This window comes from Bos indicus x Bos taurus, chromosome 19, assembly GCF_003369695.1.
Source record: "Bos indicus x Bos taurus breed Angus x Brahman F1 hybrid chromosome 19, Bos_hybrid_MaternalHap_v2.0, whole genome shotgun sequence".
Taxonomy (NCBI): domain Eukaryota; kingdom Metazoa; phylum Chordata; class Mammalia; order Artiodactyla; family Bovidae; genus Bos; species Bos indicus x Bos taurus.
This window is the reverse complement of record NC_040094.1, coordinates 56,810,551-56,837,635: the sequence shown is the minus strand read 5'-3', so window position 1 is coordinate 56,837,635 and position 27,085 is coordinate 56,810,551. Positions and strand designations below refer to the sequence as shown.

The window sequence follows — 27,085 nt, the reverse complement described above, 5'->3', positions numbered from 1 at the left end:
ACACACACAACTACACCCAGACAGACACGCAGACCTATACACTAATGCACAAACAACATACAAGCACAGACACACCCAGAGGCACACACAGACACCTAAACACATACATAGGCAGAGAGATACACCCAGAAACACATAGACGCTCACATACACCACATCTCTCCAGCTCTAGTATGATCCTACAATCAGAGAGGAAGTGCAGGGTTGCAGCTAATACTCTAGACTGAGGATGACAATGAAACTTGGGGTCAGCCTCAGCCAAAATCTTGTGAGCTATGCGGCCCTGGGTGAGCCGGTCCCCTGCTCTGAGCTGTAAATGTTAACCCTGGGATCCGAGATTAAGGTGTACAAGGTTCTGTGAGTCTCGAAGCTGGCAGTCACTCTGGTAACTTTCCAGGCGGCTCAGTGGTAAAGAGTCCGGCTGCCAATTCAGGAGATGCGTGTTCGATCCCTAGGTCGGGAAGATCCCCTGGAGGAGGAAATGGTAACCCACTCCAGTATTCTTGCCTCGGAAATCCTAGGGACAGAGGAGCCTGGTGGGCTACAGTCCATGTGGTCGCAAAGACTGAACATCAACAAAGTCGCTCTGCAAGTGGCAGGGACACTGTGGCTGCAGACTTGACTAGTCAGGCCTGAACTGCAGGAAGGAAGCACCAGTCCTGTGTAGGCGCCTCGTCCATCTAACTCACTTTCGGTGGCATGCCGGGACCCTGCAGAATCCGGGGCCTGAGTGTTCTCTGTAAGAGGAGTGGGAGGGGGCGTTCCAGGGCAGGGGTGGGCGGGGCTCTGTGAAAGGTGGGAGGGTTCCGGAGGTGAGGGGACTCCCCATTGGTCTACGTTACCACAGCAACGTGGAGGCGCAACCTCCCCCATCCGCCCCCCGGCCCCGGTGAGCTGGGGCCCTTGGCTGTCAAGGAAACGGTGCAGGGAACACAGAGCCCCAGGAGCCAGCAGGCCCCGCCCGGAAAAACAACATCCTGGCTGTAGGGCACCAGCAGGCTCTGTGGGAGGGGCTATTTTTAGCTGGTGAGGCAGCCCGGGCAGGACTTGTATGGCCTTGCTGTCTGGCTGTATAACTCAGCCATTGTCCGGCCTGACCTTAGGCCCGGGGCTCAGAGGCCTCTGTCTGCCCCTGCTCTCCAGGCTCGGCCCTCCCTGGGGTGCACCTGAGCCACTGAGAACCCCCCGGGCGGCGGAGGCTGGCCTGGGAACACACCTTGTAGCCTCGGGAGCAAGTTCTCTGCCTTGAAATCAGCATGCAGGCGTCCCAAGCTGGGATGGGGTGGGGTGGGGGGTGGTCCTAGGGCCGCAGGGGGCCCTGGACCTTCCTGGGAGAGAGGCAGAGGCTCTACTGGGGCACAGAGCCCAGGGTCTCCCCAGCGTGGAGGCTGAGCCTGGTTCCAGCCACCCAGCTGGTGCAGAGATGTCAGGCAGCCTCTGAAGGAAGAGACAGGTCCTTTTAGGGAAGACATTCCCAGCTCCAGCCACACCCTGGGGTCGGTTCAGCCGCAGCCCTCATGAGCTGAGAAGGTGTGCGAATGAAAACAGCTCTCGTCTCAGACTTTGTTGCCCACGCCCAGGAGTCCTGCCCTGCTCTTGCGGAGCGTGAGGTCTGCGCTGAATCTTGGGCAGACACTCTCCGGCAGGTTCCAGAACTAGGCTATAGCAACAAGGATGAAAATAGCTGGTGGGCACCAGACCATCCAAAGCAGACACACGGGCAGCCAGAATGACTGTGGGGGTGTACCCCTCTGGGAGAAGCCACCTCTGGCTCTCCCTGCTCAGAACCTGGGAGTAGGGGGTGTGCAAAGGGTAGGTACCCTGTTTCAGCCTCCTTTTCCTGGGTCAGGGCTCTCCCGCCCAGTAGGAATCCTGGGACCAGGGCTTTGCTCCCTTCTCCTGCCTTTCAAGACCAGCTCAGGAAAGATGAGAAGTACGGGGAATTCTTGGTGGATGCAGAGAAGGTTGCTTCCCAGGCGGCTCAGTGGTAAAGAATCTGCCTGCCAATACAGGAGATGCGAGTTCGATCCCTGGGTCAGGAAGATCCCCTGGAGGAGGAAATGGTAACCCGCTCCAGTATTCTTGCCTGGAAAATCTCATGGACAGAGGAGCCTAGAGGGCTACAGTCCATGAGGTCACAAAGAGTGGGGCACAACTGAGCACGCACTCACGAGAGAAGGGTAGAAAAGGGAGTCGTTCAGAGACCAAACATTTATTGAACACCTACTATGTGCCAGGCACTGTCCCAGGAACCTGGGAGAGGAGGGGTCAGGGTAGCCTGGAACTGTCCAAGCTGCGGTTCCTTCTCCCAGAAACAAGGCCTGCAGGGGAACAGGGTCTGGGGGGCCTCCTCCCTGAGAGGTGGAAGGCCTTGGGTACAGAAGGTGGAGGCCTCTAGGAATGAGAAGGCTGGGGAATGTGTGGGGGTCTGAGGCTGGTGCCTTCTCTGGTTCAAACCAGGGGTGCAGAGAAGCAAGCTTCCCAGGAGCTGGGTCATCACCTCCTCTTGAGCACGGATATGCAGGACTTCTTGAGGGGCCCGATCTGCAAATGGGCATCTACACTCTCTAGGAAGAAGGCGGGCTTGAGCCTGCGTGTGAAGAGCCCCGCAAAGTGACTGTCCAGGCGGCTCTGAAAGGGGTCGACGGGGGAAGCCGGCGTGCCACTCCTGCGCCGGGAGGCCCTCAGCCTCCGTAGGAGGCTCATCTTGCCGTCCCGCACGGCGTAGAAAGCCAGGGCTCGGTCAGCGTATTCCAGGCAGATCCCCACGGTGGGCGAGAAGGGGTGCGGCAGGGGCGCCTCCTGCCCGTGGAACCAGACGGAGAAGCTGCGTCCGTTCCACTGCAGGCAGCAGGAGTAGGCATTGCGGCCGAGCCGGCCCCGGTCGTAGGGCTCTTGTGGGGAGAAGTCTTCGGCCATGACCCCCACGCTGACCCAGCCCTCGATGATCTCCACCTCCCAGTAGTAGGTGCCCCGGTCCAGGGCGCCCTCGCCCAGCACCTGCTCGCAGTGGGTGAAGCGGGTGGGCGACTCGGGGTAGTTAATAGGACACAGCACCCTCTTCACGCCCTTGGTTCCAAACAGCTGCAGGAACTTGTCGGCCGTGTCACTGTCCAAGTCCACGATGTAGGCAACTGCCCCCACGGACCGGAGAGAAACGCAGGGCTCAGGTCCAAGGTCAGGCAGGGCAGCCTTTCCCCGAGGGGCCCACCTCCCCCAAACACCTCTCCTGTCCTTTGCAACGGGCACAATTCAGCCATCACGGGGAGACCCCCGTGAGCTGACCTAGTTCACCCTCTGAACCGGGGACAGGAATCCCGGCCCATGGGCACTTAGGGCCCAGCCCAGCAGCCTTGGGAGAGCCCAGGTGAGCATCCTGGCGAGCCCAGGTGTCAACTTACACTTGAGGAAGTAATCCCTAGGAGCCTCACTCTCCAGGTTGTTGGTGCTGTCAGGGTCCTGGGACTCAGCGTCTGCTGCCAAAGAGGAGACAGACGGTGAGGGTCTCCTTAGCTGCCTGTGGCTGGGCTGCACAAGGCAACCCCGCTCTGAACCTATGATTGAAATCCTTCTCCTCCTCCTCCATCCTCCCAGCACCCCAGGCCACCTGGGGACAGGCACATGCCCAAATACGGTACCCTGTGTCCACACACATGCTGGTCCTCATTCTACGTCCCCTCCCCACCCCCGCCTTGCCCCATGTCCTCCCTGGGCTTCATCCCCTCTGAAGCCAGAGGGTGTGCCAGGACAGGCCCTCTCTGCCCCCCGGGCTGCGGCCAAAGGGGCTGACTCGTGATTACAGGGTGGTGGCTCGAGTCCCTGGCAGGGTTTGGGGTCCCACCCTGTGCTAGGCACAGTTTCCATCCTCCACTCCTGAGCGGGCACCGGGCCTGGGGCCCCATTCGGGGAGCCTGGGGAAGGGTGAGTCACTTGCGGGGGGTGCCCACCTTCCGTGCCCGGCTTCTGCAGCCCGTCTTCGTCACCGCCCAGCCCCCGCAGCTGCTCCCACTGGCTGGAACAGGCTGCAGCCAGGACGGCTCGCACCGCGCGCACAGCCTGGGAGGACTTGGTGAAGCTGAGCTCCTTCGGTGGTCCGGGCCCAGGGCCACACCCCTCCTCCAGGGCCAGCCGGAGTGCCAGGAGCTCCTGTGCCAAACAGATGCCCATTAAGGCTGAGCCGGCCGCAGCAGCTCCTCCGGGCAGGAGACAGACAGCTCCGCCAGGAGGCCGGCACAGCCATGAAGGCAGCCCCCCGCAGCCTCCTCCTGCAGCTTCGGTGCCCGCTGCACCCACGGAGCCGCCCTCACCTGCAGGAAGCTGACCGAGTCGGCTTCGGGGACCTGACTGAGGTTGTGGCGGGCCCTGCTGAGTCGGCTCCGCTGCTCCTCCTGCCGCCGCAGGTCGCCCTGGGAGCGGCCCAGCATGGTCGCCTCCCCCTCGTCGATGAAGCCCAGCACTTGGGTCTGAAACCCCTGCAGGACGGCCGCAGCCTCGGCAAACAGCCGGCTCACCCTCTCCCGCTCTGCCACGGCTGCGCTCTGCACAGGACAGTGGGGGGCAAGCAATGAGGACAGAGAACACCCCAAAGACGTTTTGGCCACCTTCTCAGACCCCCGCCTTCCCACCATGTCTTGTTGGGTGGGGGGGTGGACAGAGGCACAAGCCCGAACTGCCCTGGGTCTGTGCCAGGTCAGGGGGGAGATAGGCGTGCTCAGTGGAGCTGGGCCACACCCTGGGCACAGGTTTCTCTGGGGTGGAGGGTGCCATGCTGAAAGCTCACAGCGCTGGGAGCCTGCGGCAGGGGTGGATGGGGGCGGGGTTGGACAAGATCTGACCTTGATGAGGGCCACCGTGCGCCGGGACTGAGCAATGCCCGCGCCCAGCTCGTCCATGCGGTCCTCCACGGCGCTCAGGACTTTGGGCTGCTCGGCCTGTGGACGACACCCTCGAGGAGAAAGGGGTCTGGAAGTAGTGTCCCAGGCCTCACCAAGGGGGAGGTGGGGGTGACCAGGAGTGGTATCTGGGTCCAGGTGGACTGGGAGTGGTTATGATATACCAGAGGGGCCTCAAGCCCAGGCTGGTGCCCTTTCGGAATGCCCTGGAGAGGGCAGGCTGGTGGGCCATGGGCTGCCTGCCTCCCCTCTTTGACTGGTGAGCAAGTCCAGGGCCCTCTGGGTTCTCCATGTTGCTCACTGTGATTTGAGAACTTCCCTCCGCAGGAAAGAAGCAGAAAGTGAGGAGGGGCCCTGCGCAAGGTCTGAGAATCACCGTCCCTCAAGAATCTGTGTCCCCAATCCAAGCCTGAAAAATGGGGATTCCGGGCAAATCCCCTGGGTCTTATGAGTCACCACTTCAGGCAGGAGAGACGGAAAATCCCAAGGCCAGAGGCGCCAAGACCAGGCCTGGGGCCAAAGGAAACTGGGGGCGGAGGTAACAGGGCTGGACAGCCAGTACATGCGCCCACCACCAGCCCCCGGAACAGCCGGACAGAGCGGTCTGTGTGCTCAGTCCACCCTCCGCCGCACTCCTGTCGTCTGCCACACCCATCCAGACCCTCAGCCCAGGCAGATCTGAGCGGGACAGGCGGGAGCCCGGCCAAGGCACCGGCCGCCCGCCGGGGACCCTGCGGACCCCACCAGGCTCCTTTAACCACCCCCCCACCATGGGCTCCGCCCCAGCCTCAAGTCTTCCAGCCCGATTTTTGCATCCTTTTCGAGTTCTCACTGGGTCCCTCCAACCCTCATTCTCATTCCGAAAAGAATGTCCCACAGCGAGCGGATGACGGTCAGGGCTGGAAGGCACCGCAGAGGTCTTCAGGTTAGAGAGGGGAATTAAGGATGGCAAAGCAATGAGGGGTCCTCGGCCGGCGCGCGAGCCCCATCACCCGCCCCAGCCCGCCCGCCGCGCCCGCGCCCTACCTCCTGGAGCGCGCGCTCCTGCTCCAGTGGCACGAGCTCGTGGCCCCGGTGCTCCTGGGCGGCACAGGCCTCGCACAGGCACACGCGCTCGGCGCGGCAGTAGCGCTCGAGCGGCCGCAGGTGGCGCGGACACAGGCTCTCCTCCAGCCGGCGCAGCGGCGGCACCAGGCGGTGTCCGCGCAGCGCGGGGCTGCGCTCGTGCGGACCCAAGTGCGCGGGACAGAAGGACGCGAGGCAGGAGAGGCAGGAGAGCGCGGCGGGCAGGGCGGCGCCTTCGGGGCACGCATCGCATCGCACCGGCTCCTCGCCGGGCGGCCATGACTCGGGCGCGCAGGGAGCCGACGGCTCCGGGGCGCTGGGCGGCGCGCTGGGTGTTGCCGGCTCGGGGGCCGGGGCCGGGCCGGGGGCCGGGGCCGGGCAGGGGCTGGGGGCCGGGGCCGGGCAGGGGCCGGGCCCCGGGCCCGAGCCCTGGCGGAGCTGCAGCAGCTCAGACAGCGTGTGGTTCTTGCGGAGCTGGAGGCCGTCGGGGAAGGGTTCCTGGCACAGCGGGCAGCGTGCCGTGCCTCCGGGGCCGCCGGCGCCACCCGCTCCGCGGTGCGGCCAGAGCGTGCCCAGGCAGGCGAGGCAGAAGTTGTGGCCGCAGGGCAGTGTCACCGGCTCCCGGAGCGGCTCCAGGCAGATGGGGCAGCTGAAGGGTCCACTCCCGTCCATGGCTCCGCGGCCGCGGCGCACCGCCTGCGCCGCTCTCGCCTGGGAGGGACCCGGACCGTTGGCGACGCGGCGCCGCCCCCTGGGACAGAGGCCAAGGGTCCGGCCCCCGCCCGCCCCCAGCTCGGACCGCCCCCCAGCACAAAAGGCCGGCCTGTACCCTGCCCCGTCCCGGACAGCGTGGGGTGGCCTCTGGGCCCCAGTCTGACCCCTAGGGGCTCCTGGAGGAAAGGGCAGAGAGAGAGAGAGAGAGCAGAGAAGGCGACTGGAGGGGCCACACTGAAAGCAGGAGAGGAATTCACCCTTCTATGACCCGCGATGGGGGTCCACCCCATGGCCAGCCAGGGCCTCCAGAGGGGCTGGGCGACCGCACGGTGTCAGGCAGGCACCTTTGCGCTCCAGACCCCTCCGCAGCACCTTTAGCCAAGTTGCTGAGCTGCTGAGACTTCCTGGTGGTCCCATAGCTAGGACTCCCCGTGCTCCCAATGTTGGGGAACTGGGTTCCATCCCTGGTCAGGGAATTTAGATCCCACATGCTGCAACTAAGCAGCTAAATATTCCACATGCCCACAACGAAGATCAAAGATCCTGCGTGCCACAACTAAGACCTGGCTCAGCCAAATATAAAAAGAAAAAAGACAAAGTTGCTGAGCTGCAGGGAAAAGTAACTGCTGATGGGCATATGTTTTTGCCTCTTAGTGACTCTGTTTACCTCCAGTGGGGAAGTTGGGCTTCTCTAAACTTAAAATGGGAAGTTGATGTCATCCTCCAAGTCCACTGCCCTGGGAATTCGGTTCCAGCCCGTGGACACTCGCGCAATGTGCCAGGGGCTCAGGCTGCGGGTTCCCCAAGTGGAGGTGTTCTCTGAGACTAGTCTAACCACGCACTTAAAATGGTGCATTTTAGTATATGTAAACTATACCTCCGTAATGTTAAATTTAAAAAAATAGAATGGCAACAAAATGACTAAAGGAGCACTGGTTTGTAACCCTAAGTATAAAACAAACTTCCATGAGTTCATGCTGTTCTAAATAAATCTCTGGATAAATAAATAAATGAGGGAGAATAGACAAATTTCCCATTCAGAGGAAGTGTGAGCAGTTTTGGCACATTCTCCAAGATGGAGAGTGGCTTCCCACTCCGCACGTGTGGAGGGTGCAGAGTGACTTCCTTCCAAGGGGAGCAGAAGAGTAACTTGACAGGGTACAGTGATGAAAACCAGCCCAGCCAGGTGATCAAGGTCAACATCAACAGTGATGTCATGTTCGGCAGTAAGTACCATTGATATGATGTGGTCTTCCTACCCACAGCCCCACTCTGCTGCTGCTGCTGCTGCTAAGTCGCTTCAGTCATGTCCGACTCTGTGTGACCCCAGAGACGGCAGCCCATCAGGCTCCACCGTCCCTGGGATTCTCCAGGCAAGAACACTGGAGTAGGTTGCCATTTCCTTCTCCAATGCATGAAAGTGAAAAGTGAAAGCGAAGTCGCTCAGTCGTGTCCAACTCTTAGTGACCCCATGGACTGTAGCCTACCAGGCTCCTCCATCCATGGGATTTTCCAGGCAAGAGTACTGGAGTGGGGTGCCATTACCTTCTCCGACAGCCCCACTCTAATTATTATTAAAACTTTAGACAGATCCCAATGGAGACACAGTCTACACAGCACCTGATCAGAACCCCTTGAAACTCTCAAAGTCGTCAAACAGAAGCAGCTGCTAAGTCACTTCAGTCATGTCCGACTCTGTACGACCCCATAGATGGCAGCCCACCAGGCTTCCCCATCCCTGGGATTCTCCAGGCAAGAACACTGGAGTGGATTGCCATTTCTTTCTCCAATGCATGAAAGTGAAAAGTGAAAGTGAAGTCGCTCAGTCGTGTGCTATTCTTCCCGACCCCATGGACTGCAGCCTTCCAGGCTCTTCCATCCATGGGATTTTCCAGGCAAGAGTACTAGAGTGGGGTGCCATTGCCTTCTCTGATACAGAAGCAGGGAAAGTCTGAAAAATCGTCACAGCCAAGAGAAGTCCATGGAGACGTGATAAATAAATGTCCTGTGTATTCTGGACATGTTCCTGAGAGAGAAAAAGGATGTTAGGGGGAAACAGGAAATTCAAATAAGTTATGGAATATAGTTCATAAGAATGTATTGATATTGGCTCTTTCATTGTGACAAATATACCATAGTCATGATATGAGCAAAAGGACAAATTGGGAGGGAGGTGTAGGGGAATTCTGAGTGATCTTTGCAACTTTTCTGTAAACGTGTAACTATTTTAAAAGTTCATAAAACAGGTTCCCCTTGTGGCTCAGTGGTAAAGAATCTGCTGCCAGTATAGGAGACACAGGTTTGATCCCTGATCCAGGAAGATCCCACATACCACGGAGCAACTAAGCTCCTGCGCCACAACTATTGAGCCTGTGCTCCAGAGCTCAGGAGCTGCGATGTCTGAGCCCACGTGCCACAACTCCTGAAGCCTGAGCCTCCTAGAGCCTGTGCTCTGCAACGAGAGACGCCTGTGCACCCCAACTAGAGAGGAGCCCTGCTCACTGCAACTAGAGAGAAGCCCGAGCAGCAGTGAAGACTCAGCACAGCCAAAAATACATAAATAAAATTATTTTAATTCATTAAAAAAAATAAAGTAGCCGAGGCGATGCTTCCTACACCCAGGCCTGCAGACTTCCTGCTAATGAGAGGCCAAAGTGGGAGGAATACACAGATGGAGAGGGTTGATCCACATAGAGGTGGGGATTAGCCTTTCTTATTCCTCTAGGGCCCTTCTCAAAGGCTAGTGTAGTCTCAGACGTCTTTCCAGAGTAATGTTTTTATTTTTATATATTTATTTTTCTGTGTGTTGGCCGCACTGTGCTGCCTGTGGGATTGTAGTTCTTGACCAGGGATCGAACCCATGTCCCCTGCAGGGAAAGTGTGGAGTCTTAACCACTGGACTACTAGGGAAATCCCCAGAGTAATGCTTTTAAATGCACAAAATAAAATGCGCAGGGTTCCATGGCAATCAATTACATTGAAATACAGGTGCAAAATATAAAAACAGATTTGTGATAAAGTTATATCTGTGTTTCTTTAACACAAGAACAAGTAACAAGATCTGATGGAGGCCTAAGAATTCCTGCGTTTTTGAGACAGCGATGAATGTAAACATATTTCAAGTTCTCTGTCATTTCTGTAATACGTTATGAAAAATCTGTCATTTTTTATTGGTGACAAGTCACAGCTATGGCTAATATCACTGTGGTGTGTTTTCTCCATTTGTAATAGAAAGAAACACTAGATTACCATTAGAGGACATTGAAAACAAAGAAAATTCCCACCTCCTCAAAACCCTGGGTTAAACATGTCTAATTCAGGGGGAATTCCCTGGTGGTCCAGGGGTTACGACTTGGTGCTGTCACTGCTGTAGCTCCGGTTCAATCCCTGATTGGCAAACTAAGATCCCGCAAGCCATGAGGCTCAGTCAAAAAACAAAAAATCTAGAGCAGGGAAAGAGTCACAGATATAGAGAACAAACTTACTGGGGGGAAGGAGGTGGGACAAATTGGGAGATTGGGATTCACCGTGTACAATGTAAAGGGTATACACTGCTATGCATAAAATGAGAACCTACTATACGGCACAGGGAACTCTACTCAGTAAATGGGAAGGAAATCCAAAAGAGAGGGGATATGCGTGTACATATAACTGATGCATTTTGCCACACAGCAGAAACTTAACACGTTGGAAAACAGCTACACTCCAATAAAAATATAAAATCTGATGTAAAAACATGCTGTGCAGAGCCTCCTGGAAGGAGAGAAGAAAACTAAGATCTATTAAATATTAAAAGAGGGGTGGGATCCACTCCTGAGGAATTTGTGGGACGTGGGTGGGGGTGAAGTCATGGAGGCCTTCATGGAGGAAGTGTCATTTGAGTTGTGCTTTCACAGTCTGCTAGGGCTCGGAGGTGTGCAGAAACTAGGGTGGGAAAAGACCTTCTGGGCAGAGCAGTGGGTGGACCAGCCTGGGCGTGCCTGGTTTGGCAGAGAGGCGTCTAATGAGTTCCACAAGAGCACTTGATCTTGATTGTCTCTTGTTTGCCAAGATGAGAGATGGTTCAGAGGCTCAGACATCAGAGGCTGGGCAGTCAGGCTGCCTGGGCTTGCTGAGACCACAGACCCGCTTGGCTTTGGAAGGGAGAGGAGGTGCCACTCGGGTTTGGGGGTACATACAGGGGACAAGTTCCGCCCTCTGCTCCCCACCTCACAGCCTGTTCAGGAAGGTGTACTCCTCCAGGAATGCCTGGAGATGTGATTTGTCAGGGTGGTGGCATTTTGATATCTCATCTCCATTATGGAAGCTTTTAAAGTTGCCCAATATATTAATTATTCTTTTTGTGGCTGTGCTGGTTGCTGTGCAGGCTTTTCTCTAGTTGCACAAGCTGGGGCTACTCTCTTGCTGTGGAGCATGGGCTCTAGAGTTCCTGGGCTTCAGTAGTTGCGGCACTCGGGCTTAATTGCCCTGCGGTATGTGGGATCTTCCCAGATCAGGGATCAAACTCGTGTCTTCTGCATTGGCAGCTGGATTCTTTACCACTGAGCCACCAAGGAAGCCCTATATTCATTATTCGTGAAATGAATTGGCTCTTAAGTAACTGACACTCTGCTCACGGCTGCATCTCACTCTGTCCTCTCCAGGACTCTCATGAAGGAGGGGTAATGGAATTCCAACAGGTTACGTATCTTGCCAGAGGCCACACACCTAGTCTTGCAGAGGAGGCAGAACTTAAACCCAGAACGTGCACCCTGAAAATAATCCTAAACCTCATAAATGACTCTGTCTGGCTGCTGCTGCTGCTGCTGCTAAATCGCTTCAGTCGTGTCCAACTCTGTGCGACCCCATAGACGGAAGCCCACCAGGCTCCCCTGTCCCTGGGATTCTCCAGGCAAGAACACTGGAGTGGGTTGCCATTTCCTTCCCCAGTGCATGAAAGTGAAAAGTGAAAGGGAAGTTGCTTAGTCGTGTCCGACTCTTAGTGACCCCATGGCCTACAGCCTACCAGGCTCCTCCATACATGGGATTTTCCAGGCAAGAGTACTGGAGTGGGGTTGCCATTGCCTTCTCTGTGTCTGGCTGCAGTATTGCTTAAAAAAAAAAAAGTCAAGCAGAAACAAAAACAAACTGCAAAGGCAGTGGAACAAACAATAGTACTCAGCAAGCCAAGCTTAGCTTTGCTTGACTCTCTGGAAAAAGGAAATGGGAACCAAGCCATATCCCACAACAGCACTTCTTCTTTATGCTACTGATGTACTTTATTTTTTTTGTTGTTATTTTTATTTTGTTTTTCTTTTTTTTGATGTACTTTAAAACATATGCATTTATTTCAAAATAATATATCTAGAGTATCTGAAAAATAAACAATTTAGTGAGGTGTATAATAAAAACTGCAGTCCTGTATCCCACCTTTTTCAGATTCTGGGTTCCATGGACAACTAGGTTCAACCCTCCTGTCTCTTCTAGCACTTACCTCCATATGCCTAAAGCACACGGGTGTGAGCTTGAACATCTGGATGTTTGTGCTTGTATTTCTGGAGATTTTGATATCCAGATTTTTTTTTTTGATATCCAAAATGTGTTTATTGGGATGCTTTCCCGTGCGTTCTGATACAGGGTACTTTCAGTGTTGCTTCTATCTGAAGGAGCATCCTCCTGGAAGCCTTGCTTTTCCTCCTGTAGGCGGTCAGAGAACAGTGGAGCAACCAGCACACAAAACTACTGTTTGTGCGTGGCTAAAGCTGTTGGTGATTGTATAGCATCCTGGGCATCTCACATCCATGAAATAGGAATTGGAGCTCTGCACAAGGTGCTTCTGCTGGGGTTTCCTCTCCTCTTCTTGAGAGGGACAAAGGAGATCCTTTGCAAGAGGCATGTTCTCATGGCAAGGTCATCACTGTCAGGAAGCAAGATCTTGATTCCTTATCATTTCTCCTTTATGTTAAATTCCCCATTGCTTGGATCCCGGGGCTTCCCTTCCCTTCATTGATTTATTTCTTTATTTTTGAAAATTACATCCTCTGGGAGTTTCCTGGTAATGGATGCGGAAGTGTCTGCAAATGTCTTTGTTCAGGCTTCCCCATGATTGACAGTTTGGCTGGGTATAGAATTCTGAATAGAAATCCTTTCCTCCCTCAGAGTCCCAAAGACCTGGCTCCATTGTCTTCTAGTTTCCAGCCCTGCGTTACTTCAAGACACATTTCCTAGTCACCACGCTGCTCCTTTCCGTTCCTCCCTCCACAGGCAGGATAGCCTCTGATTCTCTTTACCCCTCCCCTCTCTGGCCGCCAATCCACCAGCCCCAGAGGTCCCTGTCTTTTAAAATCTCTCCCACCCTTCCCTTCTCTTGTTCTGTTCCTATGCACACCTGCCGGGAGCCAGCACGGGAGTCCCCACCCATAACAAGGTTATGTGGGAGAGTTCTGGTGGGCAAGGCGAGCCAGAACTCGAGGGGTGCCCCTCTGGGTCTGCCTGAGCGTCTACCCCAAAACCAGAGTCTGTCTGTTTTACTGCTTCATGACTTTCACCAACTCCTCTGACAGTCACGGGGCGGGGCGGGGGGGGCTATCCCCGACCACCTTTTCTCTGAAGGAAATCAACTTAGAGCTCTAGCTAATTAGCCTCCTGGGCATAATAGGAGTGTTTCAATCCAAACCCCTCAGATGGCTCTCTAACTTGCCTGACAGGCTTACCCGGGCTCCTACAGCTATGCATACGATTGTTTACAGTCTCCCAACCGTGAGAGGCACGGGAAGCGTAAGATATTCAAATACTATGGAGCCTCTCAGAGAGTTAGAAATTGTCAGAATAGAACTAGTAGAAGATTTCATTGTTGAGCCAATGCTTGCTGCCAAGTTTCCACATCTCCTGTATTGTATCCTTGGAAGTGTATTAATTAATATAGTTGGTATGTAGAAAAAATAAGTAGTGGCCTTGGTGTTAACAACTTTAGATCTTAAGGTAATAAATTCTTTCCTTTGTTGTAAACCCACTGCACCTCTGCCCTATAGGAATGCAACTTTTCTAACACCTTCAGAGGATGGCGCCAAACTTTAAAATGATTAGTCTTAGAGAAAGTAAGTCTTATGGTTGACAAACCTTTATCAGAGTCATAAAATGTTAACAGGCCTTCTGGCCAGAAGATGATGTAAATCACCTAAACCATTTGTATATGATAAGTTTGCAGAAGAGAAACCCTGGTTTCGATAAGGATCAAAGACTGCTGACTTTGCATGATTTCACACCCCCTATTATCCTCTATGTGCAACTTAGGGTATAAAAGCCCCTGTTGAAAATAAAGCTACGGGCCTTGCTCACTGAAGCTTGGTCTCCCCATGTCGTTCTTTCTCTCATCTTCTGGCTGAATTCCCATCTGGAGCGTGGAGGCTCATCAAGCCTACTAATTTTGCCTGGGCTTCTAAGATCTGACCGGGGAGGCCTTAGTGTCTGCTCTCCTTCAGGAGAACGGGAGGACGCCTGCAGCCTACGTAGGTGGTGCAAATTCCTTGTCTTGGAATTTTATTGGTTTTCCACGTAAACCAAGTTATTCAGCCTCTTTTCTCCACTGAATTTCTTCACTGAGCTATCCCTATTTAACCGCTGTTTGTATCTTTAATTAACATTTAAATAAGCTATTGTTTCCTGATCGCCGACGCTGTCCCCCCTTCAAATTCCCTGGATCCACCGGGGCTGGACCCCGGCACCCACCCTCCTGATTCTGCCTCAGAGATGCCCAGAAACTGTGAGGACTGGAGCAGAGATGCTGGAAACACTCCCAGGCTCATCAGATGAGTCCCCTTTACAAATGTTATGCCCCAGAGTCCATGTTTCTTTCTCCCTCTGCACCAAGGCATTTTTCCTGGTGAGGAGGTGGAGAGTTGTTAGAATCAGCAGGGCTGAGAGAATTTAATCTGAAGGAACTGTCCAGGAGAGTTAATTCTCGCCCTCACACTGGCATGGGAAGCACTGCTCCACAGCACTCTATGGAGTTCATATAAATATGAACTTCCCTGGTGGTCCAGTGGTTTAGACTCTGAGCTCACAGTACAGGTAGTGGGTTCAACCCCTGGTCAGGGAACTAGGGTCCCTCATGCCACATGGCATGGCACTCGCCCTCCCCCGCAAAAAAAGGCAGTGGTGTCATGTAAACAAAAGTTAGTGGTCACAGTATAGAACATTCCCACAGGACAATGTGGAAAGGATCAACAACCCAATAAAAAAGTACATCCATAGATTAAATGACCCAAGACACTCTGCACTATGGAAGCAGAGAAGGAGCTGTTCTTCCTGTCTCTGTCCCTTTTTCTGTGGGCTTGGCTAGCTGGACATTTGTGTAGGGGCTCTGGGATCAGGAGGGATGGTTAGAATCTGTCCGCTTGGGGTAGCCAGTGATAATGGCTACCTGGCCAGCCCAATCCTGTATCTACCCTCCTGGGGCTTTCAACTCCTGCTGTTAACCCAGCTGTCAGACTGTCACACAGTCAGACTGTCACACTGACTGTCCAGGCTCAGAACCATCTTACCCTGTTTGGGGATCTCCCCACCTTAGGAATCTTTCTGGAAGCTCCTTGCCCAGGTTGCACAGATGAGAGGCCTGGCCCTGCCCTTAAACCGAGACCTGACGAGTGAGGCCACAAGGCGGAGTCTGCAGCCGCGGCACCAGCAGGGACCAGTGACAATGTGGGGAGGGAAATCTGTCTTATAGAAATACAAAAATATTTTCTAATTTTTGGAGTGTTTTTGCATGTTATCCTTTTCTTAAAAAGTTTTTATTGTCAAATACACACGAGTCTATAAAACATGCATGTACAGTGTAAAAAATTAGAAAGCAGACACCCTTGGGACCACTACCCTGATCAAGAAGCACTTTCTTGTACAAAATTACTGCTCCCCAATGACCCAGCACCCTCATCTCCAGAAACACAAGATAAAACATGTACAAGGACCTGCAGGGAAACATGTTCTGAATGGCAAAATCCAAAATCAAAGGAGCGGGAGCTGTGCTGGCACCTACACTTGATGCCCACAACCCGGGTAGGGATGAGGGGAGAATGATGGCAGCTGAGGCTCTGCCGTGACGATTGGCTGGTGGCCTGGGGGGCAGGAGTCAGTTGGCCTGATGCAAGGTTTCTTCATTTCGGTCCCTTGTATAAGAATAAAATCTTCAAGTCTCCATTGTGTCTCTGTTGAGTGATTCCTCTGTAGGGAATGCAGCCCACGTACAGGGTAATAAATATGGCCAAAACTTCCAGCTCAAAAATCGTCATCTCAAGACTTCCCTGGCCCAGTGGTTAAGACTCCGACTCTCCACTGTAGGGGGCAAGGGTTTGATCCCTGGTTGGGGAAACTAAGATCCCACATGCTGCAGGGTGTGGCCTCCTCCCCAAAAGTCATCACGGCCATATTTTTATAGCCCCCAAATAAAACATTTTGAAGTCCAATAATGGGTAAACAAGTTCTGATTAGAATTTGGCTTTGTCATTAGGATGACCATTTATGTTGCGTCATTCAGGGAGAAAATTTGAACAGTGTGGAAAATGCTTATGTTAAATAAAAGATGCAGAAAAATACAATTGTTTATAGAATATGAGCACAGGATGTACAAAATAAAAGAGAAGATGAAAATATACCAAAATGTGAAGGAAAATAGAAAAGAGATGAGGAGGGAGAAGGTAAAAATCAACCTTCTCAAGACTGCCTCTAGGAATCCTCTGTTCCGAGGTCTACACTGTCTTGGTAGGAGGTAAACTGGTGTTGCCCTGTAAGTGACTCTGTCCCGCTATGGTCTGTCCTGCCCTGCACGTGCGCTCCTGCAAGACCTGGGCACTGCGCTGGTCTCTGAGGTCCAGGCAGCCCTAGAACTGGGCTCCCATCTTCCTCCCTTGAGGCTCGCCCCCTTCAGAGAGGAGGGGAAGGTGAACTCTAGTTTGGAGGCTTCCTCCCACCTCTCTCCAAGTGGCCCAGCCAGCTCCTGAGCTGGTCTTCCAGCCAACAACTGGTCCCACTAGAGCTGTGGCCTCAGGTCCCCAGGGGAGCAGCTGGGGCGGTTCTGGGGCCCATGGGAGTGGTGGCCCCTGGCCACCGGGGTGGCACTTGTCGCCTGCCTTCCTCCGCTGAGCCCCGAGGCCTCTTCCTGGAGCCCTGGAGGAAGGGTGGCCTCGGGCTGATGGCACAAGGTCAGGGTCCGACCCTCGAGGAGCCAGAAAATGGGGTAGAGGGGCCCGGTGAAGATGGCATGGAAGGTGTGCAGGGGTTGGGTCTTGGGTTCCAGGCTGTAGAAGGTGAGGCAGCCAGAGGCCAGGTTCAAATCCACGCCCAGGAGCCGCCCCGACACGACCGGGAGGCGCTGGGCCTTCCCGTCGTGCCAGGCCTGGGTACAGTCCTCCTGAATGCAGAGCCCCCAGGAGCTGGGCCCGCGGCCGATGTTGTCCGTGTGGGGCCCCTGCCTGCGCCTCGTCAGTTCCGAGTAGGCGACGCCCAGCGTCACCGAGTGGCTGGACGCACGCACCTCCCAGTAGTGCTGCCCGGCCTGGAAGCTCTGGGCACACTGCACCTGCCAGAGCTCGAAGCTGCCGGGCCCGTCTGGGCCCCGGGGCTTTAGAAGGTGCTTTACCCGCTGGTCCTGCTGGGACAGGTAGAGGTGGCGGTTGGCGCTGACAGGGTCGAAGGTCAGGTTGCGATAATCTGTTGGGCAGAGGCAGATGGAAGGTGATTGAGCAAGGGTGCCTGCGTCTAGCCATCACTCTGTTGTCAGAGGGGACAGACAGCAACTGAACTTCCATCAACGGACCCCCAGATATCTGCGGGGGTCACTGGAAGCTGAGCAAACGCGGACATCCTCTCAGCATCTGATCCTCCACGCGACCCCTGAGGTGGAACCTTCCATCGGCCTCATTTCACAGATGAGAAAACTGAGGTGCAGAAAGCTAACTTCATAGTGAGTGGAAGAATCGTGGTCGATCCCAGGTTCGTGCACCCAGCATCTCCTTAAACACTACACTCGCAGCATGTGTAAGAGGTGTGCACCCTGCAACAGGTACATGGGGGGGCGGGGCCAGGCCGGCCCCAGGGAGGGGCGTGAAACAGGTTTCCTGGACAGAATAGTCAGGAAAGAGTAGGTGCCCCCCGACACATACAGAGGGACACACACATGTGCTCACAGTGCACACATGAACACACACATACCCACGTGTGCATACAATGCACTCACACACATATGCTCACACAGGTGCAGACACACGTGTGCTCTAGGCCTTCTTACTCTGCCAGAGTCTCCTCCTCAGTGGACACACTGGGCTCAGGACTGGTGCCAGGGGACCTGGGGACTCTACGGAGCAAAGCAGGGTTTTAGGGGAGTCATCAGGAGGAGCGCTTATGGGGGGCCAGGCCACTGACTCCTTTCCCACTCCCAGTGGGAGGGACAGCTGGGCCCAGAGGGGCAGGCAGAGGTCTGGGATCAGCCTTACCCACAGAGCCCAAGTCAGCGGCTTCGGTTGGTACTCCGGAGTGAGCCCCCTCTTCCAGGAGGAGGGCACACAGCTGGCTCAGTGACTCCTTCAGGCTGCCCAGCTGCTGATCTTCGTCCCACTGTGGGAGAGTCAGTGGCCCGAGAGGGCCTGGGGGCACCAGTTGCTGTGATTCCTGAGCGCAGGGGACAGCTGCAGTAAGCCTGGGCACAAAGGGCAGGCGCACCGGCCCCCCGGCCCACCTCCCTGAGGTCTGGTACCTGGAGGAAGGTCCAGTCATCCAGATGCTCCAGGAGGTGGCGAATCCTGCGATCACAGAAGGACACGGCCTCCAGGTGGCCCTGCAGGCGCTGTTTCTCCTGCTGGGCCTGCTCCAGGGCCTGGGTCTTGGCCACATTGATGTCCCTCAGAGCCCTGACCCGCCGCATCTCCAGGGCCTGCAGCAAGCGGCTGAACTTGCCAGAGATCACGGAGGTCAGGGTGCAGGCTGAGTTCTGGGTGGGCACAGGAGGAGCTGAGGACAGCTAGGGCCCTGGGCTGCCCACTGGGCTGAGGGGTGGGGAGCCAAGGTCTCTCTGCCCCCCGCCCCCGGCCCTTCATTTCCTGATGCCGGGAGGCATTTTCAAGGTAGCTCACACCTACTGCCCAGTGTCCCAGGGGCCGCCGGTGGCCGCCTGAAGGACACAGCACAAGAACACGTTGGGGGTGGCGGGGGGACAGGCCTGGTACCTGGATCTGGCTGCTTCGCTGCTGCAGCTCCTGTAGCTGCCTCTGGGCCTGGGTGGCCTGCTGCTGGGTGACCTCCAGCGTGGCTCTCAGCTGGGCCTGTGGGCCCATCAGGGGACGAGTGACAAGAGGGAGCCAGGACTGGCTGTGAAGCCCCCCTCAGCCAGTCAGCAAGCACCTGCAGATGCTCAGCCTCCCCTGTGCCACCCGGGTGAGGCCCGCACACAGGGCACCAGTCTTGGTTCTGAGCCCTGGGGGAACTGGGTCAGGGTCCCAGGGAGGCCTGGACAAAGCCCCTGCCCTGCGGGGAGCAGAGTGGTGCCCAGGTGGTACAGAAACCTCGGGCTGAACACGAGCAAGACGGCTGCTATACCCTCAGGACTGCAGGACGGCACCCCCACTAGGACTTGGGGCCCCGCGCCCGGTCAAGAGCCTGTCTTGCTTCTGCTCCTCCCGGCGACACCCTGAAGTGAGGGACCCATGTTATCCCCACTTCACAGAAGAGGAAGCAGGTCAGGGAAGTTCATAACTTGGCCAGGTCACTGGATTTTCCCAAGTGCAATGCTTGCGTCTCGGTCCGAGCCAGAGCCTCCAGCACAGTACAACGTGCTGGAGGTAGGAAGGGGCAGGGCAGAGTTTCCTGGTTCACCCTGACTCTCCCCCAAGGGCGCACAGTCCTACCCTCACACTCCAGCATCACTGCCCCTCTCGATAGCCAAGTTCTAGCTCCTTCAGTGCTTCTGCCGTCCAGCTGCACCACCTAGTCCTCCCGGCAAACTTCCACACCCCCTGCACTGTATTCAGCCCCCAAGGCAGTAACCTCTTGTCCTGACTGCGTCCTCAGCAGCTCCGGGGATTGTCTGTGCTCCAGCACTCGGCTCCTTGACCTTCTCACTCCATCCCGGCTACTCACTCCCATATCCTCACCCTAGACCCGGCACCGGCCCTGCCATCTCTATTCAAGCTGTCCTGACTGCCACCTCCTCTCAACCCGGAATCAAAACAGGGCCAAGCCCGCGGCTGAAGCCGCCCGCCCCCGCCCGGGCGCAGAGAGCTGTGCGGGTCCCCGGCGAGTCACCTCGCGCGCCCGGCGCTCGGCGTCCAGCAGCACCCGCTCGTGGAGGCGACACTCGCGCACGGTACACACGCAGCACACGCAGAGGCCCTCGGTGCGGCAGAAGAGCTCGAGCGGCTGGCCGTGCCGGGGGCAGCGCGCGCCGTGGCTGGGATCGGGGCCGGGGCCGGGCGTGGCGCGCAGCTCCTCCACCACGCCACTCAGAGCTACGTTGCGGCGCAGCTCGGCTCCGTCCGGGAAGGGCTCCCGGCACTCGGGGCACACCTTCTCGCAGAGGCCCCACCAGTCCCGGATGCAGGCCCCACAGAAGTTGTGGCCGCAGAGCAGCGTCACCGGCTCCTTGTAGAGCTCCAGGCAGATGGAGCAGGTCAGCTTGTCCTCCAGCTGCTGCGCGGCCATGGCTGCCGCGGGCGGCCCCGGGCGCGCGGAAGGAAGGCCGGGGCCTCTTAAAGGGACCGCGGGCGCCGGGGTGTGGGTGGAGCGGGCGGAGCGAGGACCCGCTGGGATGACCACCTTTCTTCCCCACCGACCAGACCAGCCGCCACTCCCAGCGCCTGCCCGCTGCAGCACGCCCGTTCCGCCCAGCGCCGATGGCTCCGGCTCCGAGGTACTCCTGCCTGCCTTCTACTGCCCAGCCTGGGAGATGGGGTCCAGCTCTCTCTGGTCCCACCCTGGGACCTCATCCCACTTCCCGAGATCCTCAGTCCAACAGCTCCCGTGCAGGGGATCTGGCCCCAGGTTCTGGAGACTAGAGCCTTGGGAAAGCCGTTGGGCTTCCAAGCCTCCTCCTGGCCAAGGGCCTCCACCAGAACCTCTTCTGAAGCTCTCATCTGAAAATCTAATACAAGTAACACTGACAACACGTTATTTACCTCCCAGGGGGTTTGGCCATTAAATGAATCAGGACAGCACGTGGGAGTGTCTGGCAAGGAGCAAGGGGCACACAGCTGGTGCTCATTAAATGCCCTCTGGACCATGGGGCTCTGCTGCACTTTTTTCCTTGAGCTGAGTTTCAGCACTTGCCAGACTAGGGTGTCTCCCTTCTCTGGGCCATGCCTAATTTTGGTTCTTTTAAAGTAAACAGTGAGGTGGAAATGTCTGGTTACCGAGAGACAGAGACCAGAAAATAGTGGTTCCTTCCTACCCCCTTTAATGGAAACTCAAAGCAGTCTTCAACTGCATCAGAATACTGTGCCGGTGAGAGTCCCTGGTTTGCAGGTCCAAACTGTTCTGGAACCCCACTTCTTAAGAGAGTTGGTTCCCCTGCAGCCGAGCAAGAGGGGGTCTTGACCACTAGCCCACCATCCCTGGGGCAGTGTGCTGGGCCAGTGCGAGAGGCAGGGTTAACTCTCTCCTTTCTTTCTGACCCAGCTGGTTTAATTTTGAGGCAGGACATCCTCTCACTTCGATGCAGCAAACCTCATATTGTCTTGTTTTTTAATATGTGTATAGTTTTTCTTCCTGATCTCTTGACTGGCTCCTAAGCAGTCTTCTCCTTTAGAGAAGAGAGATACCCTAACCACCCAGCAAGCATGCAGGAGCTTCCAGGGCCCTGAGCAGGGCGGTGTGCCCAGAGACCTGCCTGTGCCCCACCTGACAAACCTTCAAAGCACATGGAGGCTGGGAGCATGAGGAAAGCCAGCAAGGGGACAATGCCCAGGGCTGCCAAATTTCTTTCACGAGGCCTGTGGGAGCAGCCAGGGCCACCACCTGCGTTTCTTCTGTACCTGTCTTCAGCCACTGCACCACAGGGCCTCTGACAGCCGAGGGTTCACCTCCCAGGGTGGGAGGCAGCCCTCTGCCAGCCAATAAAGCAACAGATTTCCACCAGGGGGCGCCCAGAACACAAACCCAGACCAACTACAGCAAAAATCTTTATTGGAAACCCTACCCCCTAAGCCTTCTTCCCTCCCAAGCCCTGAGCCTGCTGGGAGGGTGGCAGAAGGGCAGCCTTAGGCAGGAGAACCCCACTGCTTGGCCCCTCTATTGCCCCCGCCTGCAGAGCCTGGCAGGGTGGCCTGAGAAGCCCCGTTCACTCTTTGAGGTGGGGGGCACTCCAGTCACTCAGTAGAAGCCATAGGTGGGTTCGTGACTGTCCCTGTATCGGTCCAGGTAGCGCAGGGGCTGCCGGTGAGGGAAGCACTTCTGCTTAGGGTGATAAGGGGGCGGCCGCACAAACTCAAACACAGGCTCTCGCATGTCTGCAGAAGAGTGAAGGAGAGACACAGGTGTGGACTGCTGTTGGCCTGAGCCCGTCCGTCTGTCTGCTCCAGGGGACTGCCCAGCCAGCCCACCCCAGGAATAGCATGCCTGCTGCTGGCCCTCTCCTGCAGGCGCTTCTCCTGGCATGTCAGGGGAGGTCTGTGCGCTCAGACCAGCCGCCCCCCCCCCCTTGCCCACTCTGCCCTTACCCAGGAGCTGGTGGAAGATGTGGGTGACTGAGTCATCCCAGCGGCACTGGAAGAAGGCCAGGCCAGCTGGGGTCATGGCATCTTGGTGTTTCTTGTAGAAATCAAAAGTGTGGAAGGTCCGCTGGGCAAGCTGGTAGCTGTAGGAGGAGGTGAGCATTTGAGAGTTGTGGGGGGACCAGAGCCCCACACCCCACCTCTGGTCCCACAGGCAATGCTGAGAAGCCCCTAAGGGTCTGCCTAGCACAGCACAACTACCCTTCTGCTCGCCTCAAGGCCCAAGTGATGAGAGAGGAGACCTGAGGAAGACTGCCCATTACTGGGAAGCTGGCCTGAGCCCAGGGGTGGGGAGGCACAGATTACCAGGGTGAGGGCCGGGTGTCCCCAGAGAAGTCGACTGGCTTGTCCTGCTTGAAGAGAAGGAAGGCAAAGCGGTGGAAGCCGGAGCCTCGGGCAGGAAAGGGGGGCAGGTAGGGACACGTCTCCTCTCCTTCAGCCACCCTGCTGCCCGGGATGTTGGTGCTGGAGGGAGAACAAGCATCTGTTAATTGCCACTCACCGCAGGCAGCAGTAGGAACATCCCCACCCAATGCTCCCTAGAGACTGCTACAACTCTCCAGGAGGACCCTAAGATGATCTCCACTACACAGTCAGGTAGGAAGAAGAGCTTTGTACACCCTCAGATGGAGAGCAAACGTGTGGGGGGCAGGGAAAGTAGGGGCTCAGAGGCCAACAAGAGCCCCAGGAACTGTCAGGATGAGAGCAAGCTCGAGCAGCTGGTTTCCTGGCGCCGGGGGGCTGGTGGGGCGGCAGGGCCGCTCAGGCGGGAGAGCCACGCCACCTGGGACGGCTTCTCTCCTGATGTCCCGAAGGCTCTGGGTTTGTCAGGGAGTGTCTGCCCAGCCTGGCACTGGGATGGCCACTGTACCTGCCCCAGGTACAACTCACCAGAGGGCCTGCTGCACAGGGTGGTAACTGCAGTCGAATAAAGTGCATGACCTCTGCCTCCAGGCCTGGTGCTCAGAACCAAGGGCCGCTGAGCAAACAAAAGGCAGCCCATGGGTGCCAGAGGCCTCTCATGGTCTCCTTTCCCACTTGCTTGTCACTGAGCCCCTGAGTGGCTGAGGCATGTGGCGGCACGACCCTAGTCTCACAGGTGAGGAAATGAGTTCAGGGAGACAGAGGGCCCTGCAGGAGGGGCCGGAACCCACCGCCTGCTTTGCTTCTGTACCCTGGGTCAGCCCCTGATCATCCTTCAGGGCCCCTGACACCCTCAGGAAGCAGAGGTGAGGGACCACCTCTAGGGCTGGGAGGTGGTGGTTAATCCATGGTGGAGCCAAGACTCAAGTTCAAGTACAGCTCTTTCTAGGATGCCGGAACCTCCTCCAAAGCTGAGCCACACCCCGATCCCAAGTACTTACACCAGCCAGTGCACGTACTCGGCGTCCGGTTCCAGCAGGTGTCCATCTACAAACAAATACACCCCACTGACTGCGGGCATTGCCGCCCCCTCCCTCCTCCTCCCCTGGAAGGAGCTGGGGCTGGAGCTTCCACCTAGCCCTTCCCCCAGCTCCCCAGGGCCTCCCCAGGGAGATGAGGGAGGCAGACATCCCCGTGAGCCCCCAGACCCTTACCCAAGTTGGTGAGCAGCAGCGTCCACATGGAGCCCTCATCTGCCTCATAGGTCACCTCCGGGGGCTGGGCAGCCTGGTGGGGAAAGAACGAGGGCGCTGTCACCCCATCAGGGACAGACAAGCTGTTCTAAACAGACCTTTATTCTGGAGGGCAGGAGCCTGAGGGAGCCTCGGAGAAAGGAGAGCCCATTCTGGACCAAGTACCCTGGACAGCCCCTTGAGAGGCAAATGAGCAAAGACTTATCAAAAGAGCCCTACTGAGCTGCCTGTCCAGAGATCTGAACCCCAAGAAGGCCAATGGCTAGGGGCTGGGAGGGCACTCTGATGGAGCTTTTTATTTTACATTCCCTTCTTTGTGATTACTTTGTCATGGTGTTGTTTACTGGGAAATCAAAAAGAGACAGAGAACAAGAAATCCCCAGGTGAGCCTACACAGACATGTGCTTGTGCCCTTGACCACCGTAAAAACCGCCTCTGTAACTGCTTTCAAAAAGGAGCTGTCTCTGGCCCCATGTGGGATGTGTCTGTGCACACAGGGCAGGGAGGGGCACAGGCCAACAGTTACCTCAGTTGGAGTGACTTCATTGCCATAGTACACAGGTACCAAGTCGTCCTCGCCTATGGCATAGGCCACATGCAGGGGGACTCGGGGCACGAAGGTGGCCCCATGGAAGAGGTCCCGATAGAGGCCATAGTATTCGGCCAGACGCTGCTTGTGGTAGGGGCCACAGGTTCTCTCCCACTCGGCTCGCACGGCCTCCAAGGGGATGCTCGCTGGAAAGGAATGATGCCAGTGGGGATGCGGAGTGGGGGCAGGGACACACCCAGGACCCCCTCCCTCAGGAAGGCTTACCTGTGCGGAGGCGAGAGGCCCGCTCCTCCTCCACACTGGTCCGCAGTTCCCGCAGGACCCGTTTCCGTTCCAGCAACTGTTGGGTCCGGCAGACCTTAGGTGGAGGCAAGCCAATGTCAACCGTGTCTTTGGGATCTGCGGAGGGAAGATGTGTTGGAGAAAGTGGAATCAGGGCTTCGCTAAGCTCCCTGTCCATACTTTTCCTTTCACAGGGCAAACTCTGCTACTAAAGCTTAGCCTTTAATTCACAAAACTAAAACATACTGTACTGTCAGCTTCACAGATCTGGACTTGTTCCAGTCACTAAGTAAACTGGATACAACGTGAGATTCTGTTTTCTAATCCCTAACCAAGGTTACATCTGTCTGCGCGCATGCGTGCCAGGTCACCTCAGTAGTATCTGTGCGACCCCATGGACTGTATGTAGCCTGGCCGGCTCCTCTGTTCATGGGATTCTCCAGGCAAGAATACTGGAGTGGGTTGCCATGTCCTCCTCCAGAGCATTATTTGTCTAGGTCATGGGAAACCCAGACGGATGGTGACCTAATTATGGCTGGGATCACCTTCAAGCCTGTTCACAGCTGGCCGTGCAGGGTCCCTGAATCACCATCCCCAGGGTTTTCAATTTAACTCAGCAAAGTACTGGTCATGTGTGGCAGGTGTAGAGATCTAGTGGTGGTCAAGGCAGACAGGATCCCCGTTATTAGAGAGCTCACAGTCTGGGAGGGAAGCAGCGAAGCGTCAGGATGCAGTGTGGCCAAGGCGACATCAACAGTGTTACAGAAACACAGAGGGGCGTTCCAACCCAGAATTGGGACGGGGGCAGTTGGTCAGGAAAAGACTTTCGGTGTAGAAACATCAAAGGTGGAAATCTAATGATAAAGGAAGAGAATTTTCCAAGGAGGGGGACCAAAAGATATGAAAAATGCTGGCGGGACTAAGCCACCACTAGTGCACACAGGAACGTGAGCAGGCCTTCTCCATCAACCTCGGGGAATCCAAGCTGGCGGAATCCACCCCCGCCGCAACCTCCGAGTCCCAAGGCGGTGGGGTCACCGCCCAGCTCCGGACACCCCCACCTGACTCTTCTCCGAAATGCTCCCGGTACGTTCGCCACCAGTGCGGGTCCCGCGCCTCCCGCTCCGCACGGCGCCGGTAGCGGTCGAAGCTGCGGTACTTCTTCAGCCGCTCCAGGTTGCTCACGTCGATGTCCTCGTTGGGCATCGGCCCCAGAGGAGCGGCCCGGCGGCTCAGGGCGGCTGCGGGCGGAGAGCAGGACATCAGGCTGGCCCCGGCCCGGCTCCCGCGGAGACCCGGAGCGGGAGCCGGCTCGAGCCTCAAGGTTCGGCTGGACGGGGACCTCCAAGAGCCCCTCACCCCGCAGAGCCCTCACCTGAGGTGCTGAAGCCCCGCCAATTCCGACTCCCGTTCAGCACGACCCGCCACCAGGGTGCCGCCATCTTCCCTCAGGCCGGCGCGCCGCCGCTCTGTGGACCCCGCAGAGGAGGCCGGAGCGGCGCCTGAGCGCACAGCGCAGGTCCCGCCCCCCGCGTCCTGGGAGCCCCGCCCCCCGCGTCCTGGGAGCCCCGCCCCCCGCGTCCTGGGAGCCCCGCCCCCCGCGTCCTTGGAGCCCCGCCCCCCGCGTCCTTGGAGCCCCGCCCCCCGCGTCCTGGGAGCCCCGCCCCCCGCGTCCTGGGAGCCCCGCCCCCCGCGTCCTGGGAGCCCCGCCCCCCGCGTCCTGGGCCCGAAGTCCTCCTCTTCCGGGCTGGAGGTGGCTGCGGGTATCCGGCTCCCCGGCTTCGGAAGTACCCAGTGGGAGGCAGGGCGGACCTGCGAGCGGTCCCGCCCCATGCCTGCCGTCGGCCACCAGGGGGCGACACAGACTGGGGGCGGTCGGGCGGGCTTGTAGCCGCCTCTGCTGGAGAAGGTCCGCCCGTTGCAGGGCTCTGGGTGTTGTTCTCGGGCTTCCCTGGTGGCTCAGCTGGTAAAGAATCCAATCCGTCTGCAGTGTGGGAGAACTGGGTTCAATCCATGGGTTGGGAAGATCCCCTGGGGAAGGGAAAGGCCACCCACTCCAGTATTCTGGCCTGGAGAATTCCATGGACTGGATAGTCCATGGCGTCGCAAAGTCGGACACGTGTTGTTCTCAAGGGTCATCTAACTCCTGAAGGTGGCGTCCTCAGCCCCGCAGTGGTGTAGCAGCACGAGCAGCAGTAGGGGCTGTGAGCAGGGACTCAGGAGTCCCCCTGCTTG

The 27,085-nt window shown here is 56.8% G+C and overlaps 3 protein-coding genes, 1 long non-coding RNA gene and 1 pseudogene across 7 annotated transcripts; 1 reads left to right on the top strand and 4 right to left on the bottom strand.

Moving 5' to 3' along the window:
• Window positions 1-2,192: 2,192 nt before the first annotated feature.
• On the bottom strand, window positions 2,193-6,694 carry TRIM47 (tripartite motif containing 47). 2 transcript variants are annotated; one of them, XM_027518694.1, is made up of 6 exons: window positions 5,919-6,694; window positions 4,836-4,931; window positions 4,308-4,538; window positions 3,948-4,146; window positions 3,402-3,476; window positions 2,193-3,134 (listed from the first exon to the last, which is right to left on the bottom strand). In XM_027518694.1, exons 1-6 carry the CDS (start codon window positions 6,627-6,629, stop codon window positions 2,497-2,499), a joined length of 1,950 nt encoding a protein of 649 aa, XP_027374495.1. In that variant the 5' UTR covers window positions 6,630-6,694; the 3' UTR covers window positions 2,193-2,496. The 2 variants fall into 2 exon arrangements, with proteins under 2 accessions (XP_027374495.1, XP_027374496.1); XM_027518695.1 differs by having other exon boundaries at window positions 3,402-3,473.
• A 5,600-nt stretch (window positions 6,695-12,294) lies between these two features.
• On the bottom strand, window positions 12,295-13,131 carry LOC113878094 (annotated as a pseudogene).
• Window positions 13,132-15,405: 2,274 nt separating this feature from the next.
• Window positions 15,406-20,437, bottom strand: TRIM65 (tripartite motif containing 65). Of its 3 annotated transcripts, none has more exons than XM_027518688.1 (6): window positions 19,941-20,433; window positions 18,866-18,961; window positions 18,397-18,630; window positions 18,137-18,311; window positions 17,932-17,997; window positions 15,406-17,354 (listed from the first exon to the last, which is right to left on the bottom strand). In XM_027518688.1, exons 1-6 carry the CDS (start codon window positions 20,334-20,336, stop codon window positions 16,675-16,677), a joined length of 1,647 nt encoding a protein of 548 aa, XP_027374489.1. In that variant the 5' UTR covers window positions 20,337-20,433; the 3' UTR covers window positions 15,406-16,674. The 3 variants fall into 3 exon arrangements, with proteins under 3 accessions (XP_027374489.1, XP_027374492.1, XP_027374490.1); XM_027518691.1 differs by lacking the exon at window positions 19,941-20,433 and adding an exon at window positions 19,683-19,876; XM_027518689.1 differs by lacking the exon at window positions 17,932-17,997 and having other exon boundaries at window positions 19,941-20,437.
• Window positions 20,438-21,798: 1,361 nt separating this feature from the next.
• MRPL38 (mitochondrial ribosomal protein L38) lies at window positions 21,799-26,376 on the bottom strand. The gene is made up of 9 exons (XM_027518692.1): window positions 26,226-26,376; window positions 25,912-26,091; window positions 24,833-24,967; window positions 24,545-24,753; window positions 23,980-24,052; window positions 23,767-23,812; window positions 22,709-22,867; window positions 22,349-22,485; window positions 21,799-22,138 (listed from the first exon to the last, which is right to left on the bottom strand). The coding sequence occupies exons 1-9, from the start codon at window positions 26,290-26,292 to the stop codon at window positions 22,002-22,004; spliced, it is 1,143 nt and encodes a 380-aa protein (XP_027374493.1). The 5' UTR covers window positions 26,293-26,376; the 3' UTR covers window positions 21,799-22,001.
• On the top strand, window positions 22,850-24,400 carry LOC113877963. The gene is made up of 2 exons (XR_003506872.1): window positions 22,850-22,999; window positions 24,135-24,400. It is a non-coding gene; the product is annotated as an uncharacterized LOC113877963 (long non-coding RNA).
• Window positions 26,377-27,085: the final 709 nt, after the last annotated feature.